The 18,162-nt window shown below is 39.5% G+C and overlaps 1 protein-coding gene across 1 annotated transcript in view; it reads right to left on the reverse strand.

Moving 5' to 3' along the window:
• Positions 1-18,162, reverse strand: part of WWTR1 (WW domain containing transcription regulator 1) — a 51,672-nt gene that overhangs the window by 23,463 nt on the left and 10,047 nt on the right. Inside the window, exon 2 of the mRNA XM_039556764.1 lies at positions 650-780. Within this exon, the coding sequence (XP_039412698.1) occupies positions 650-780 (131 nt within the window). The remainder of the gene's footprint in view (positions 1-649; positions 781-18,162) is intronic.

Here is an 18,162-nt window from a genome sequence, read left to right on the forward strand (position 1 = left end):
TAAAATTTTCAGAGTTTTCATGGCTTTATTTTCATTAAGGCTTAAATCTGGCAATATCAGATTGATGTAAGTTGACAATTAAATTTACACTTGAAGTGCTAAACAGGAACAGCAAGGGAACCACACCAATTATAAGAAATTTTTAGGTAATTCATACTGCAAAGCAGGCTTTTTAGTATTTTGCAAGCTGCTTCCAGGGCAGAACCTCACTACGCAAAAGCCCTATCACCATAAATAAACTAACAAGCAAACCAGCTACACCTTCTGACCTGAAGAAACACAGGGCTAACTGTGGACAGGTTATCCAACAGCTTGGACATGATATGGGGGGCTTCTGGGGTTTTATACCACTTCCGAACAGAAAAGCACAGACAGAATTAATTTTTCTAGGTCTAACACTACATCAAAAAACCACAGAGGCTCTAAAATAGAACATGAGATGTTAGAACTTCACCTCAAACTGTACAAATTCACTTGCTGCCACGTCCACAAAAAATTAAGTAAATGAAGGGGAGAACATACTGTTAAGGTCTGATAGCAGAATCAGAGCTACCTTCTTGAACCAAAAATTACTTAGACAAACAAATCAGAAGGTGTCTCTCTGATCTCTTTTGTGTTTTCACCGGAGAGTTTTCACCAGAGTACTCACTGAGATTTGGCTGAGACGTTGCCATGGACCGCTGCGGTGTGGACGCGGCTGGAGGATGGTGGCTAACATGATTCAGCGGCTGGTTCATAGGTTTTCGAGGATCTTGCCATGTTGTAATTTTTTCTATGTGACTGAGAAAGAAAAGATACAAGCTCAACACAAAATACCTGGTATATTATATAAACAGTTAAAATAATGTCATGAAAGTCCTATTTATTTTTCTTATTCCACATGTCTGTCCTTGTCATCTCACCCTCACCCACGTGAAATCATCTATCATCTGGTTGTTTACTTCTGATCTTCTGCCCCTGCTGTTCTAACTTCTTTTGCTCTACTGTTGAATGACTTTTACTTGAACAATTGTTAAATACTACTGTCAAGTTAAAAACCTGTAATACACACTCATCTTCAGATTATTTAATTGTCTGAAAGTTGTTTACTCTTGTCCTATCAGTCTTTTTCTACGTACTCAATATATGGCCATTCCTCACTCAGCAATAGTCATTTTGCTCAGTGTTGAAAACACAAGTCTTTGTCTTGCCAAACCCAACTGCTTTGTTGCTTTCCATGCTATGAAAACTAGTCTTTCTATACGTCCCCAAGAATAACAGCATATATTCCCACTACCAAACCAGGCAGATTACATCCGCATGACTCACACGTAATCACCAAGTTCTCTGTAAAGGCATTAAGAGTTTTTATTGCAACGTAGTTAACAACATACCTACCATTTCAGTATGCAAACTCTCACGTACATGTATTACCCTGAAAACAGTGGAGTTGTGCATAAATCCACATAAATTTTACAGTGAGATAAACAATGATCACTGTAAAATATTTTTGGCCACAGGATTCAGTGGTGAAAGAGCTGTGGTTTTGTTGCAACTGAAAGTTTACACTGAAATGCACCTGTTTTGTAAGAAACTTAATAGGACAAGCATTTTAGGGATGAGCAGGTACTTCTATTTGAAGCAAGAAATGAAAAAGGAACTATGTTAAAGCAATCAATAGTCTGGTGTCTATCAAGGGATTGCCTGGCTCCAAGCCCAATCAACTAACCAGGTTCCCGTCTGTACTTGAGTGGGTTCTCCTCTACTAGTGTTTTGGTACAAAGAGGTAAGTCTTTAAGAAGAATACATCAAGAAGCATAAAAATTTTAAGATTCTGTGTCTGGAAAACCATTTTGATCCAACTCTCATACGAGAACCATCTAAAATCTTTACTGAGCTCCACCTTGAACTTGTCATTGCTTTTGCTGACACTAGTGGCATGGCCACCACTGCTGTCACCCTCCACACTCAGCTGATCACCAGACCTATTTCACAACCAAGTTTCAATCTATTTTGTGATATACATCTCAGGTATTACCGAAAATAGTGTAAATTACAAGAAGAGAAAAAGGAAAAGAACCTAGACCATTTTTTAAAGAGTAGAAAAATGTGATGTCTTTATGTAGTCTGTAGCCATTTTCTTTTCCTAATATTTTCCATTTAATGTACAATTCCCGAACTGAAAATCACACTTTCACATGAATGTTACTCAGCCTCAAGCTGCTGAGTCACTTCCTTTCTTCACAGCTTCTAGAGTATTTGTTTATTATTCACAATGAAATCACTCACCATTGCTTCTGCCTAGAATTAAAACACTTTATTCTCCCCTCATTATAAATCTTTATTACATTTTAGCTTTTCTTCTCTTTACTCTTACATTTCAAGTATAAGAATCCTTGCATACAGTGCATGAAGTCAAAGAGCCTCAAACTTTAACAATATCTTGCCTCATCTATAATATTGAAATAGAACTATGTAGGTATGTAAGGAACTTTTATGACTTGCTTTTGCAAGATTCTTATTTGAGGCATATTCAAACATACAACAAAGCAGCCCCAAAATCCATACTAAAATTCTCACTTTCAAGTTTTTCATAAGCAATTTTTGCATCTCTTATTATTATAAATCCTAATATCAGAGCAGGCCATTTCTCAACAAGGTCTTCATTCATAAACAAGCAAAACAGGAAAGCAGAGATGTCAATTTTAGCTCCTATTTCTCCACCACAGGTGAGACTGATGGGGGACTCCATAGGCAAACAAGAACTTTACATGTTCCAGTAAAATCTGGGAAAGTTAAATATTTACAACTCAAATGAGATACACAAGAATCCGACAAAGAGGACAGAGAATATGCTACCATAACTGCTTCTCCAACCTGCTCAGATCATGGCATTCCCACCCATAAAGTCCTGCAGTGCTCCAATTCAGCAAGTGGGAGCAAGTGGCAAATTGTATGCCAATGGTGGACCCTCATTAAAAACTAAACCAAAGCTCAGACCCAAACAGATGAGTATTTTACTAGGACTTTGGGATTCTGTTCCACCTGTTGTACCTTAGGCTTTTGTTAAATGAGTCCTGCTTGGGTGTCTGCCTCCCGCTTTGAAATGTCAATGTTTCTCTGAATTTGTGCTGCTGCTTTGTCCCGCATTTTGTAACTGCAAGGCTCTAATTCCTGACGTCCACTGCAGCCATGCCAAGACATCTCAGTGAGTTTAAATCAGCAAGCAGCAGCACAAAGGACACCAATTCTCTTTCTGCTTGTACTTGCTCCAACAACAAATGTATCTCAGTGGGTTCTATTGTCAGACCTTTTTTTTTCTGGTATTAGGAAATTCAGAGGTACTCATCTAAAATGGTTTTAGGGGAACTGAGAAGGATAAACTGATTATTCTGTGCTATCTGCACTACCACCTGAAATAACACAAACACGGAGTTTGACTAACAGTGTCAAGCTTTTTTGGGGTCCTTTATCAGGGCTTAAACATAGGGACTGAGTGTGGATTTTGTGACTGAGCCACATCAAAGTGGAGCTGCTGCTGAGTGGGAAGCTGGTGACTCACCAGCACCCACAGCCCTCACGCTCTGACTCATGAGCCCCTCCAAGGGAGCCCCACTCACACTGCCTTGGAGCACCTCCAGCCATCCGCTTCCGGCTATACCACCAAAGCCAAACATTGGGAAATCTGTTTACATCTCCTGGAGCAGAGCCAAAGCATTGCCCAACCTTCTCTCTGTCCCTCTGCTCCCTGTAAACAAAAACAGCACAGAAAGGAAGTGCATTGGAAGTTAGAGGCCATTCACAGTGCTCTGACACTGTGTGATGTGGCAGATAGGCGTTTATACAGATGGGAAGTTTTTTAAATTTAAGAAAGTTACCTCAGGGCCACAACATTTGAGTCTGTTGTCTGAGCTTGCTCAGGGTACTACAGTGCAATTTCTGGTAAAACTAAAGCCAGAGCCAAGCCCCACACTATTCCAGTAACCAACACCATGCAGGATGCAGCAACAAAGGGGAACTGTGTACAGGCTCACAGAATCTTGAGCATCTGTAAAAGTCTAGTATCATCTACTTCTTAAAAACCTTAGCTCTAGTATTCTTTTTTATGTGATCTTGGGGTCTTACAGTCACAGGTGAGGAAAACATAAAATATGAATGGGAATGATTTCTATCTTTAGAAACAATTACCCTAGGTGCACACATCCAATTCTCACAGAAATTAATGGAATTTGTGTGTATATACAACACAGCACTATCAAACTGGGCTAAAAAAGAAAATCCAGGAAAGGTCTCTCAAGGTCCTTGTATTGGGTTTGTGTGGCCTGGTTTTGGTAGCAGGGGGGCTACAGGGGTGGCTTCCTCCACATCTGGCAGAGCAAATCCCTGGTGGCTGCAAAGACGGATGTGCTGCTGGCCAAGGCTGGGCCCGTTAGAAATGGTGATAACACCTCTGCGATAACAGATTTAAGAAGAAAGAAAAAAGTTACGAGGCAGTTTTAATTGTGGCCAGAGAAGAATGGGGTGAGAACAACAACTGTGCAGACACCAAGGTCAGGGGAGGAGGGACAGGACGTGCTCCAGGCACTGGAACTGAGATTCCTCTGCAGCCTGTAGTGAAGACCATGGTGAAGCCTCCCTATGGAGGTCCATGGAGATGCAGAGATCCACCTGCAGCCCGTGGAGGAGATGCATGCTGGAGCAGGTGGATGCTTGAGCGGAGGCTGTGATCCTGTGGGAGGCCCATGGAGAGGGAAGCCCATGCTGGAGCAGCCTGTCCTTAAAGGACTGCACCCTGTGGAAGAGTGATCCACGCTGCAGCAGTTTGAGGACTGCTGCCTGTGGGATGGACTCACATGGCAGCAGTTTGCAAAGAATTGTTGCTTGTGAGATGGACTCACATTAGAGAAGCTCTTGAAGAACTGTCTCTCATGGGAGGAACCCCACAGTGCAGCAGGGTAACAACTCTTGTCCCTGAGCAGTGGGAGAAGCCTCGGAGGATGAACTGACCATAATCCCCATTCCCTGTCTCTCTGCGCCGCTAGGGTAGGAGGTAGAGCTGGAAGGAGGGAGGGGTGGGGAAATGGTGTTTTTAAGGGTTTATTTTACTTCTCATTATCCCACTCCAACTTTGTTGGTAATAAATTCAATTCATATCTCTAATTAGATCCTGTTTTGCCCATGACGGTATTTGATGAGTGATCTCTCTGGTCCTTATCTCAACCCATGAACCCTTTGTCATATTTTCTCTCCCCTGTCCAGCTGCAGAGAGGAGTGAGAGTGGCTTTGGTGGGTGCCTGGCATCTGGTCAAGATCAACCCACTACAGTTTGTTAACTATCAGGGATCTTTTACACAGTACAAGTGAATAAGCGCAAAACGAAAGACCACAAACCCGATATTCTTTGTCATTAAACAGGAAATTCAAAACCCATTGCTACAAACTAAAGAAATGAAATCTACTTAGTACAGACTTCATTTATTTAAAAATAATAGTAAGTCACAAGGTTCCGATTCACCTATGGGAAAAAAATCTCATGAAGTGACTTTGAGAAGTATGATTTTACACCTTTACGGTAAGCAAAAAAAAGTGCACAAGTACTTAGTTCTGTGTAACAATTAGGAAAAAAATGACCGTCCATATAAAAATAACCTTTTTTTCTTATGAAGACCTTTGATCTCACTTCCCTCACACATTTCAAAATTACTTCCAGGCCTAGTGTTCCTAGGAAACTTCAGTAGGAGAAAGATAAGACCCACTTGTACAGAAAAATAAAAATGCCGGTTTAGGCAAAAAAAATTAAATCACAAATCAGTATTTTTAAATGCTTACCAGCAGTAGTTACATTTATTGGGACATTTAGAGACCTGCAAACCCACTGCTCGCTACAGAACCACCACCTCCTCCCTAGGGATGGCAGCAGCAGTGGTGCCACTGTCATACCTCCATGAGTGCCTTGCCTTAAGGTGGTGAGTTTGGCCACGGGTAGGGCCAGGAATCTCTGAAGGGGATCAAGAGGATCAAGAAAATGCTATAATTACGCAGTACTTCACAGCAGCTTATGGCAGCTGTTGGAACTGGTGGGAGGACTGGCTGGGGGGTGCCACAACAACTAGCAACTGTTGCCAGACTATACACAGCCCGTCACCCTCAGTACTACCCCCGTTCCTTCCCACCAAGGTCACCTTGCGCCAGCACCTGCCGGCTCTGAAGACGTGGGGATGCACTTCTGTTACTGTCATCCTTCTAATCCTAAAGCAGGAGGAATTTATTGTTCACTAAAAAACAGTAGGTGAGAAACATCTTAGATTACCTCTAATACAAAAACCTGTACATACGCTATGTGTTCTCCTGGATATTGAAAGAGAATTTGTGAATGCTTCTTGCTAGGAATCCTTCATTAAGCACTCCTCTTGATTATTAGCAAAATATTTCTTTGCAGATATTCTGTCTTCTCCATGGTTATTATATGCATAAAAAGAAAGGCAGGATGTGGTCCAACAACTGCATGAGAATATGGTGTTTTGTCCTTAGATGTAGTCGGATGTCTTCTTTTGCCATGCTGCTTTTCCCCTTCTCTCACCATAGACTGGAAAATTTCAAGAGCCAAGTTATGCTCTCATCACAACATGGAAAGACTTTACAGAAGCACAGCACCATGTCCTAATGTCATGCATTCACCCGTGCATTTGATAACTGTAATTCATTAAGTAGACTGCAGCAGTCCCCATGATGTAGGATCTACCTTCAAACACATAAGAGACAGTCACTTCTCTTACAAGTGCTTGAAAATCATGCCATTTCAGCAGGACAGCCCAATTTTTATAGCTTGTCACTTGTTTACAGCTCTGTTAAATTCAAACTTAAGTGGAAATGGGACTGAGTTAAATTATGATCTGAATCACGTCCTGCTAAAGACAATGAGCTTCACGCTGGCATGAACCCACATAGAAAATGTTTGGAGAAAATTCTTGATTGGCATCAACAGTTTACATACCAGACTGTGCAGACAAAGCATCGATGTCATTAGGCTGGCAGTTGTCTCAAGACTTTTTTTTTAGCTTATATTCACATTACTAAAGGAAATTTTAACACAATGCACACAGCTAACTCAGCGCTAGCTTCTCTTCATTCCCTTGTGGTCATGCATTGTGACATCACAGTTAATTATTTAATCACACGCTTTTTCCAGAGTACCCGTCTTACTAAGTGCATTTCAGTACTCAAAGGCTCTATTTCTGATCTGCTATGAAGTATTTTTTTTTAACTAACATGCAGCTTTGTACCATACCTACTGCAAAATTTTCAAACGCCGTTCTAGTGGCAAGTGTAATAAACTACCTTTAAAAGATAATGAGAAAATCATCACAGGGCAACTTCAGACATCTCCATTTGGTTTTGCAAGGCTATCCCCATTCTACAGATCAGGGGTACAACATATTTATCAGTATCCAGTGTTTTCAGGGAGTACTTTGAAACCCCTGAATCTACAAAATACATATTGCTTTTGTGTTCAAAACACAGCTTCCAGTGACTTCAGCTACCACTATGAGTATGTGGCATATTATAAATCACAGGGAGGCATGGGGGAGGGGGGGTAGTGTAGGTTGGGAAGGGAGTTCTTACTTTCAAATACAGATACCCTTTCATGCAATTATATACAGACAAAAATCCACCTTTTTTTCAGCAAGCACTAAAACAGATGAACAGAAGACGAAGGACTAGGGCCTTTCTTTAAGCTACCTTGTGAACATACAATAATTCACAAAAACATTTTGAGCAAATAATGGGTAAAAATAGTACACCCAATGGACAATATTCACCACATCATTCTCTCATAGCTTTATCACCTGTAACAACCACATTAAAAATTAATGCTATCTGCAGGACATTCTCCATTAGCCTGACATTTTCGAACATCATATACAGTAAAGCTGATACAGCTGGTTCTCTTCCAGCTACACAAAGAAGAATGCTATTACCTTCTTTCTCATACACACAAGAGGAATGCACATTTATTTTTAGAAGGGTCCCATCTCCTCTAAAAAGACATATGAGAAATAATGGGTTCTTTTAAAGAAAACCTGTGATGATGTTACACAAGAACCCAGACAGGATAATTTAGAATACTGGTGTCCATCCAGTTAGCTAAGAACAGACACTGAGTGTCTGGCACTGGCCTGGGGGCTGTGGGCATTTGGTGCAGAGTACTGGTTAACGTGACAAACGGGTAAGATGCTGCTTTCATGGGACAATACTTTGAGATGGGAAAAACAGATAGCTACAGCGTATTTCTGACTATTTAGCATGGGTGCCTTGACATGTTGAGGTTTCTTGATGTTTCCAAATGTCCGGGGCAGACCAAAGGGCACTTGGGCTGTCACAAATAAAACCAGGTTTAAAGTCTCTTCTATTTTTCTGCATTCTAAATTACAAATAATGCATGAGGTAGTTTAAGGTCCCAATTGAATCCTGGTAGATTGTATTACAACCCACAAGCAGGCAGCTTGCCCATGGCTCCATGGTCACGGCAGTGCCATATGGCAGCTGCTCTTGCCAACAGCCTGTGGTGCCAAGACAATAAGGATGGACACCGTGGTCAACTTGTTGAACTTGCAGAAACAAACCTTGCTGATTGTTTCAGCTACATCAACAGATTGATCTGCCTGAGCCTGCCGCCCCACTTCAGTCAAAAGAAAATGGAGAAAAAGATTTGGAAAGGAGGACAGGGCCAGGCCACTGCTCTCAGCAGTGCCCTCCAGCCAGGACAGCATCAGCCTATTTCATAGTCATTTCTGGTCTTCTGATTTCTGACAGAGGAGGGAAGAACGGGATTAACAAAAATACACAGCATTTTATTCCAAAATCAGACATCTAAAGACACATGCTGTACTAAGTGTTTAGTATGAAGAACTCCCCTCTCTGAAAAGGAAAAATTTTGCCTCATCTTCCGGCACTTCCAAAGCGCTTCCTGGCACTTCAGAGTAACCTAGTGGAGCCACTCTGAGTCCACAGCTGTTGCAAAGTACTCGAGGCACCCCCATGGACACCTCAAAACAACCGGTGGCTCAGCCACAACAGCTGCCTCAGCAATTTAATTATATGCCAACATTACTCACTACTAATAAAGAATGGACAAAATGTTGCCTTATCCGAAGGCAAAATGTTAATAATATTTTGCAAAAATCATGCATGCACTATATACACATGAAACGAATATACCTATCAGGTGGAAGAGCTTAGAGCTGCATGCTCCTGATTCCATTTCTGCTGTTAAACAGTTGGAAAGAATAAGAATATATCGTTCCTTACATCACTAAAAGCACACAAATATAAAATCCAGTATTTCTCAATCACTTTCCTTTAGAGTGCAGAAATTCAATAGTTCAGCCACTTGTTACTGTGGGAGCTCAAGTGACACTGCCCTACTCCAACTCACAGGTTTTAGTTAATCAAATTCATGGCACTTGCTTTTTCAGACACCGATAATGTTTCATGAAAATTACATGAAGCTTTAACAAGGAGCCACAATGTAATTATTAAACTGATTGAACCATGGACTTTGTTCTCCTGCTGCATGTTCATCATCATCTCTGATCTTGAAGCTGGAACATTACATCTGTACTTGAATATTTATTACACTATGCTAAGTAACTTCTTCAGAGAAGAGAGTTGCTCTTTTCCTGAATTAGTTTCAGCACAATTTGCTGCTGTGAAGAGAACTTTGAGAATGTCCTGCTAAGCTCCCCTGTAACTGACTGATTCCATTGTTGGTGTACATGGAGGCCTTAAAAAACATTAAACTAATTATACAAATGGAAACAAAACACCCTTTGAGTTCTATTGACAACTTAACCTTTAGAATTTGGATGAAACCCCAATTCTTGAGAGAAAGGAAAAAAAAGGTACTGAATGAAGCTATTATATAGAACATTCTTATGGGTTTTTTTAATGTATACAATATATAATAGCATTAATGCATTCATTTACTTGATGAGTGCCTGTAGCACTCATATTTAAAGAGACATATTAATGATTTTATTCAAACCATGTTTATTTTCTTTTGGGGAAAATGTAGCAATCTGAAGACAAAGAGTTCTTTTGTGAGAGATGCATGACATTTTCAGATTTGTGCTGTTTCTGATATTGTTGAACAGGTTATAGACTGAAAGGTAACTAACTGTCCTCTACTTGAGCGAGAGGGCTATCACCACGTTTTGTTGTGAATGCCTCACTTTACCAGTATAAAAGCCATGTCAAAAGGGACCATATTTATGAACAATCAGGGTTTGCATACATAAAACATAAAATGGTGCTGTCTTGTAACAAGAATGGGAGAAGTGGCCCAACCTAATAAATGCTCTTTGACTACCAAGATGGCATTTCTAGACAAGCTGTTATTATTTTAACATATTCTGCATTCTAGTAAAAATTAATACATAAACAAGAACTCCCCATTAAACTACGCAGAGTCCCCTTATAAGGGCATAATGAAAATCTGTCCCAGGCAAGAACAGGTGGTAGGATAGACAAACAGCCCAGAGCAAAACAGGACACAAAATCCCTTGAAGTTATAGAAAAAATACCTAACATTATATTCTACTGCACTGGCCAGAGGCAGAGGAATGTATGACTCCACAGAATTTAGTCCCAGAGTTCTCCTCCATAATCTAGATTTTTATTTCACGTTTTGCTTTCTGTCAGAAAGCATTAATGTTTCCAGGGCATTGTGCATTTTTTCCATGTGCATTAACAGAAAATTTTAAAAGGGATTATTTTTTTCTAGTACTGGTGCCTTTTTAATCAGAGAATTTAGAGGATTTAATTAATTATCATAATACTAATAAGATTCTATTTTGCTGTTTAAAAAACAATTATCCACTGTTTTCTCTTTGTAATTTGAAGAACAATATGTCAAGAGCTTCAGATCATTGCCAATATATTCAAGTACACTTCTGTAAAAGGTTTTGTTGCAGAAATAAAACTATTTTCTACTCCCTAAGTAGGCCCATCTGCAGTCCTGCCTACCTTCTGATTTTGAAATCACAGCATTTCTTCAAAAGACAACAAAATTTTGTTACCACAGTCTCCAGAATTTCTTTCCACAAATGCACAGCAGTTGTTCTAACTTGTTCCTATGACAAGCTTTTGAACTGCTTGGTCAGGTTTTCCAAACAATAACATAGATTGGCTTGAGAAATAGTTTTCCCAAACAGACAATCCTCCTTCACTAGAAACTGAACACTGGCTCAAAATACACACACTTGTGCAAAGCAGTTCCTGGTACTGCAGCTCACAGTCAGAGATCATTCTCACAACCTCAGCTTTTAGGTCAGTACATTTATTAAGCTTCAAAAAGGTCAAAAAAACTTCTGTTCTCTGAACTTCACAGACAGCAATATTTATATTTTAACATGAATGCCAGTAGCTACAGCACAACAGACACGCAGAGCCAAACTAGATACTAATTCTTTTTTTTTCCCTCCATGACCCAAATCCCTAACTCTTCAGACCAAGATTTACCTCTTGTAAATAAGACTTTAATCTGCCAAAGAGCAAACGCAAAAGCGTTTTCTCCTATGATTTAGTTACAACATAACCAACTAAAAATAACATTTAGGCAATAAATTTCATTCAGTATATCACAAACTAAACTATTTAGACGAATAAAACTACTTTGGGTCTATATTTATCTACCTCAATAGTGGTTATGAAGTAGCTAGAATTATTTAAAGTATCATGCCACTCAAATCTCTCAGTGTTTTAGAAAATAATTTGCTATTGAAATATCATCAGGAATAACTTTGTGACTGGTACCTGTAAATACTGAAGTTTTATTCACTTGCCCATGATTCAATGCATCACACTTCTGTTTTTATCCAGCCACAAATTCTGGTTTTTGGTCCCTGCTATCCTTTCAAGTGTTATATAGTGTAGACTAATCACAGAATCGTAAGAACCATTGTTTCAAATCTATGTGTTTAAAGTTAAATAAACACTACAAATTTTCTTTTATCATGTGCAGTATGTACATAAGGACATGGACACGTGGTTACTTGATGAAGTTGTACTGCCCAAGCATTTCTGCAAGGTCTAAAAAACCTTCCACACAGTGTCTCTACTGACCCACCTGCGAGTCAGTGGCAGCTGATGACATTCTTGCTGACACCAGAAGGGGAGAGAATCCTTACCGATTTAAAAAGCAGCCAACCAAGCTGCTTGTCGTTCCCCTCCAGCCCCAACTCTACAAATCCAAAACTTTCAGAGCTCATTCATTCAGCTCAGCAGAAAAAAGGCTCCAGACACCACGGGCAGAGAAAACAGCTATCAGGATGCTTTTGGCATTTCCTCTGTAATAAATTCAATGGGAGAAAATCTGCTTCATCTAAATGAATGCTGAGACAACCATGACCTTGAATGCATCAGGACTTATCTTACTTCCTCCATTTGGACCATTTAATCACTACTGAGAATACAGTAAGGAAAACAGACAATTCAGGAGACACATAATTCTTAATAGACAAAAGGTAGAACAGAATGTTGCCCTCTTTGTAAGTCCTCAGAAGATGAGGAAAAGGAAAACAATCAACCAAACTGCTGGAGCTAAGGGATGTGGAGCATGGCTCTTTCCTCTTCCCTATAAGATTAAGAAATCCATTAGGACTTCTGATATTCAAATACACCCCTCACTTTCAGGGCCTGAAGAAATGTCTGATGGATTCTATGCAAATAATGACAAAAACCTGTCTTTTATCAACATCAGCATCTTCTCTATTATTCCCTACTACCCATTTAGAGGGTTCCCTCATAACATGGAAAAATTTCCATGGTTTCAATCTCTTACATGGCATATCCCCATGAGAAAAATCCCATCGCTTCTTCCAGTGGAGCCACAAGAAACAAATTTAAATTGGTCAAATTTCTATAAACATCTGTTGGTTCACCTGTTTTTATTAACCCCTTTTAATTTTGAATGTCAGCTTAGAATATAAAGAAAAAAGTCTAATAAAGAAATGGTTCTTTTCCAAGTCAGCACTAGTTATCTGCAGCCCTCACACAGCTTCAACTTATGAGTTATGTCCTGCGAGGGCCTCACTCTAATAGACAAAATTGGGATCAGGTTATAAATAACTTTTTCAGAAGTTTCTTACAAAACTCTGACTCCAAACACATTGGTTCCAGCTGTTCAGAAAGTTTTAGTACACAAAGGTCAGGAGGTGTCCTACTTGGATTATTTTTTTCTTTATGATTCATGGTGGAGGTAATCAGCTAGCAGATGAATTTTTCTTGGACCCTATTTCTACCTTCCATATGAGCTGATTAGTTCCCATGGAAGAAAAGGCAGAACAAATAACCACACTAATTCCCAGAGTTCAGAAAGTTGACCTTTTACAGTCTCCAAACTAATGTGTATCCAGGAAATCCTGCCAGACAGTCACTGTTCGCAAATGGTTGGGAAATGTGATCATTTGCCATGAAAAACAGATGAAAAGCAGGAGCTGGTTAAAAGACCAAGTCTTTTCTCAAACAAAACATTTCCAAAATAAAGAAACAATGTCTCAAAGCTGACAGTTGACCTCAACTACGGAAGGGTGCCAGTCCTCCACTGGTGCTCTCTGCACATGACAATTTAAAAATGAGATGAGAATTTCAAGTAAGATTTAGCTGAACATAAGGAATTTCTGTCATTTCTGACACTTCAGTAATATTCCAATCAAACACAGTCTATTTGAGAAGAAATCTTTTTAAGATTTAAGTACAAATGTGGACAAGCAAGGCTTCCCTTAAGCTCAGAATAATGTATAAAAATATCAAATATTTAGCAATGTAGGTGCATCTTACTGATTTCTAATGGCGTGCAAGGAACATGTGTTCGAGGATTACTGGTATGAGAAGATGGGCACATGTCACAGGAATACACTGTGCTGTATTCAAAAGGAATAATGCCATGGAACGGAGGCAGCACAAATTACCCATATTATTAGCAAGTCAGAAGCAGTCCCTAAACCCATTTATCTAGTAATGCAAGACAGTGACTGATCAGGCAATATTTAGCCTAGACATTTAACCTGGCTAACAAATACAATTTTGAGTGGGGAGTGGGGAGCAGTGTGGGATGTTGTGTGTGGAGGGGTTGGAGAAAAATGTTAGCTACCCTCAGAAAACACATGGGGGTTTTATTATTAAAATGTTGTATCATAGCTCCAAAAAATGATGACACTGACTGAAAAATATAATTAAAAAGGCAGTGTCATAAATGCTGGAAAATTTCCTAATACACCATTTAAAATGTGGTACCTAAAATCTGATTTTTAGTATCTTGTAGGAATGAAGTATTTCAGACCAGCTTCTTATCTGAATAACAGTCTCCCTGTATCCCAACTGGACTTACTAAATAAATGCAGAATTATTTCATAGAAACATAAAATATCCTGAATCCATGGGAAAGGACCCATGAGGATCATCCAGTCCAACTCCTGACTCCACACAGGGCAACCTAAAAGTTAAACCGGCTATCTGAGGGTCATCCAAACACTTTTTGACCAACAATGGGCTTGGGGCCACTTCCCTGGGGAGCTTGTTCCAGGGTCTGACCACCCTCTCAGCGAAGAGCTTTTGCCTGGTACCCAGTCTGAGCTCCCTCAACATATCTTTCAGCCAACCCCTTGTGTCCTATCCCCAGGGGATGAGGAGAAGCGCCCAGCACCTCCCTCTGCTCCCCCTCAGCCTCCTCCTCTCCAAGCTGCACAAATCCAGTACATCTGCCCTCCTTTACGATTACGCATCATAAATATTTTGCTGGACTGTATTTTATTATAAAGACTTACAGTCTTTAAAAAAAGGCCAAAGACTTTGTAATATCCAACATCAAACAGTAAGTGAAAATGAACCTCTGATCAAAAATAAACCACTAGGAGGCAAAAGAAACTTTGTGAGAATGCAAACTAAGACATGACCTGCAAGGTGTTCTCTCATCTTAATGAGTATCTGTGACATTTTATTGGTATACTGAGTTCAGGGCAGAGTAACAAAGCAGTTCTATTTAAAAATTTAGCTGGTAAAATTTAACTGTCTGTTGACAGTTTCATAATTCACAATAATGAAAGTAATCAGATTACTACCTGAGTGGTAAGAGCAATCATCCTGTATTTTCAGTTCCAGTTCAGCTTACATTAGCCAAAACAAAATCACAGAGTCTTTTTTCTTGGGTACAACTGAATTGGGACTCAAGCTACACATCAGATTTGTGCCCCTAAAGCCACAACACCAACATAGATAAAAGTCAGAGGGTACTGGCGTTGGTATTCGTGACACAGAGCTTTGTGCAGCCGCCTTTGTTCTCGCACATAATGAAGCCAGCACAGAGAACCAGACGGAGCTGTTTCCCTGTCTCATTAACCAGCCTCTGTGCCAGGGGCCAGAGCAGAGCAAGAGGAGTGGGAGGCCACTCTCCAGCCCCTTCTCTCCATGAGTGCCATCAGAAGCAGGAATGAAGACCAGGCAGGGGAGCAGCTCTCTGCTCCTCCCAGGGAGGAAACTGAGCAAAAGTTAAGTGAGAGCCAGAGCATGAGGAACCTGAGTGCAGCCCGTGGGCCACTGCCAACTGAACCCCCAAGAGCAGGGGGGAAATTATCTTCTACATTTCCCTTAAAATCTGCTCTCATTACTTTACTCATCTACTGGGTTCAACCAACTATACCTGGTTTGGTTTTTTTTTAATTTCCAATGTCACGGTATTTTCCACTACCAAAGACACTGTTATTTTCATGGAAGGCACTGTCTGTCACTGCTTACACAAAGTCCTGTCAAAATAAAGGGGTCAAAATAAAGGTTGCACAGGGAACTAAAAACTGGACCAAATTAAGCAGCAAGAGGTATGTCATTTATCAACCTCAGATTTAAATTTGTAGCCCTTTTCATGGCATAATTAACCCAAATATCTGAGGTTTGACCTCATCCAGAAGAGGAAGGCCAAACCAGCTGCGTGAACTGAACAAGTATGTATGCCTCACTTATGTTTAAAGTGATCATCCTCTTGCTTTAGATTACTTTAAACAATAAGCATGAAGCGAAAGTACAATTACCTTAATAACAGATTAAGGACTAAGACACCGTCTAGTCATTCCACCAATTACAAATGTCATGCCAACAAAAAAAGCTACTATTTTGATCACTGTGACAAAGGAATGGATCTGTTAAAGGTGACTCTCAGAACTGCGAAGGAAAAATAATGGCTTATATTCACCAATTCCCGTAACAGTTCTATAAAGATCCTCTAAGTCTCTTATAATGATAAATAATATTCCACTCATTTAGCACCTTCCAAATACCTCTGGGACTCAGCCAGATTAAACCAGCTCCAGATCTCAGTTAGTATTAAAAGTTCCTGGCTTATCAAGAGCATAAAAAAAAAAGACCAAATGTTGTACTCCACCATCACACAGCAAAGGACTGGAATGCAACGCTGATCAGCTGCCTGCAGTCCTACTATAACCACTGGAAATCAATATGCTAAAATACAATCCAAATATTTTTGCATTGGACTAACAATCCATTACAAAATATATTAAAAACCAGTGTTGTCATCAACTGCTTATGCTTATTTCAAATGCTCGCTACTGATCTTTACTACAGCTGACTTTTTAAAAAACATTCCAAACATATGAATTAAACACAAAACTCTTCATATCCAGTTGTGGAAAATTACCTATTTTGTGCCTCCAGACTGCATTGAAACATAAAGGCACTTTTTTCTGTAACTTTTTTGCAAGAAAACTTCGTGTATGTGATCCTTCCTTCAAATCAAATTACCATACAACTTAACAGACCTACATACGGTTTGCATTGTGTATTTCTTCTTTAATATTCATGAAAGCAAAATCCAGAATGCCTTAGAATGAAACAAAATCAGTAAACTTTTTATCTGGATTTTAAAATACTTGTATTTAAATGCTTTACAAAGAGGTGATCATATTAGAATTTTAAATTGAAATAAATATTTTTAAAGTGAGAATTCAGTATTCACCAAAGGGAAGACTTTGCAAGGTTTACTTAGACCTAGCGAAGATGCTCTGGCAGGTCAAGGTCTTGCATATCCCATCTGGAATTACACTATCAAAGGGACACTCATTCAGATGTCTCAAAGGAATAATTCAATTGTAAACTGCAAACTCTCAGGAGCTAACATTAAATTTTTTTTAAAAGCTGTGGTTTATATGAAATGTCACATAGAAATTAAATTTTAAAAACTGACACAGCTTTGTCTCAAAGACCTTATGGTGAAACACCTTCACAACTTTTCTTTTGGTAAGAATGCTGGAAATTGAATGACTAGAAAACATTTCCCTTCTGCCAGTACCTAAAACACAAGCCGCAGCAGGGACCTGCACAACAGAGTCACGAAAAATTCGGGTCTGTATCAGGTGGAATTTTTGCAGCGATATGTTCTTTCCATATGGCCCCAAGAAGAGTTTTAGTTCAGACTTTTTTTCTTCTCTGCTGTTGCTAGTACAGCCATCAAGAAAAAAACAACACTTCAAATAAGACAGTTGTTACTGATGGTTCTGCACTTTGCAGGTGCTTTATAAATACAGTCAGATAATCTTTCCACACAGTATTTTACTTACCTGCAGAAGCTAAAACTGAACTTCACATATTTTCAACAGAGCTATTTCATTACAGTTTTGAGGAAGCTCATCTCCTATCTGTCAGTGAACAAAAGTGCAAGAATAATACTCTTTTAGCTTGACTTTTCCTTAGGATGCATGCCTCTGTCATGGGTATTAAAATATGAAGGACGAATCTTTAAGTTTCCACAATGCTTGTGCTTAGGGAATAATTTTTCAATAATTTCTGATTTTTGTATTTACTGCAACAGTAAAGACTACAGCACCCAGGGAGAAAAGAACAGTAACAAAGGTACTGGGATGGATGACCAGATTATTCAAAACAAGGTCAAGACTAGCACCAGTGATACAGCACAGCATCAACACCTCACCACTGAGCTATTACTTGGGATTGCATGTACTTAGAACCATAATCCTACTGCAGTGATTACTGTGGTATGGGATTTTTATTGCTCCACTTCCCTTTCAGCATGTAGTCATTCTGCTTTTTACAGGTGCAAAATGTCCATGAATATCTCCAGCACCCAGGAAGGTCAGAATAACAGATCTGCATGTAAAT

Source organism: Corvus cornix, chromosome 9 (assembly GCF_000738735.6).
Source record: "Corvus cornix cornix isolate S_Up_H32 chromosome 9, ASM73873v5, whole genome shotgun sequence".
In the NCBI taxonomy this organism is placed as follows: Eukaryota; Metazoa; Chordata; class Aves; order Passeriformes; family Corvidae; genus Corvus; species Corvus cornix.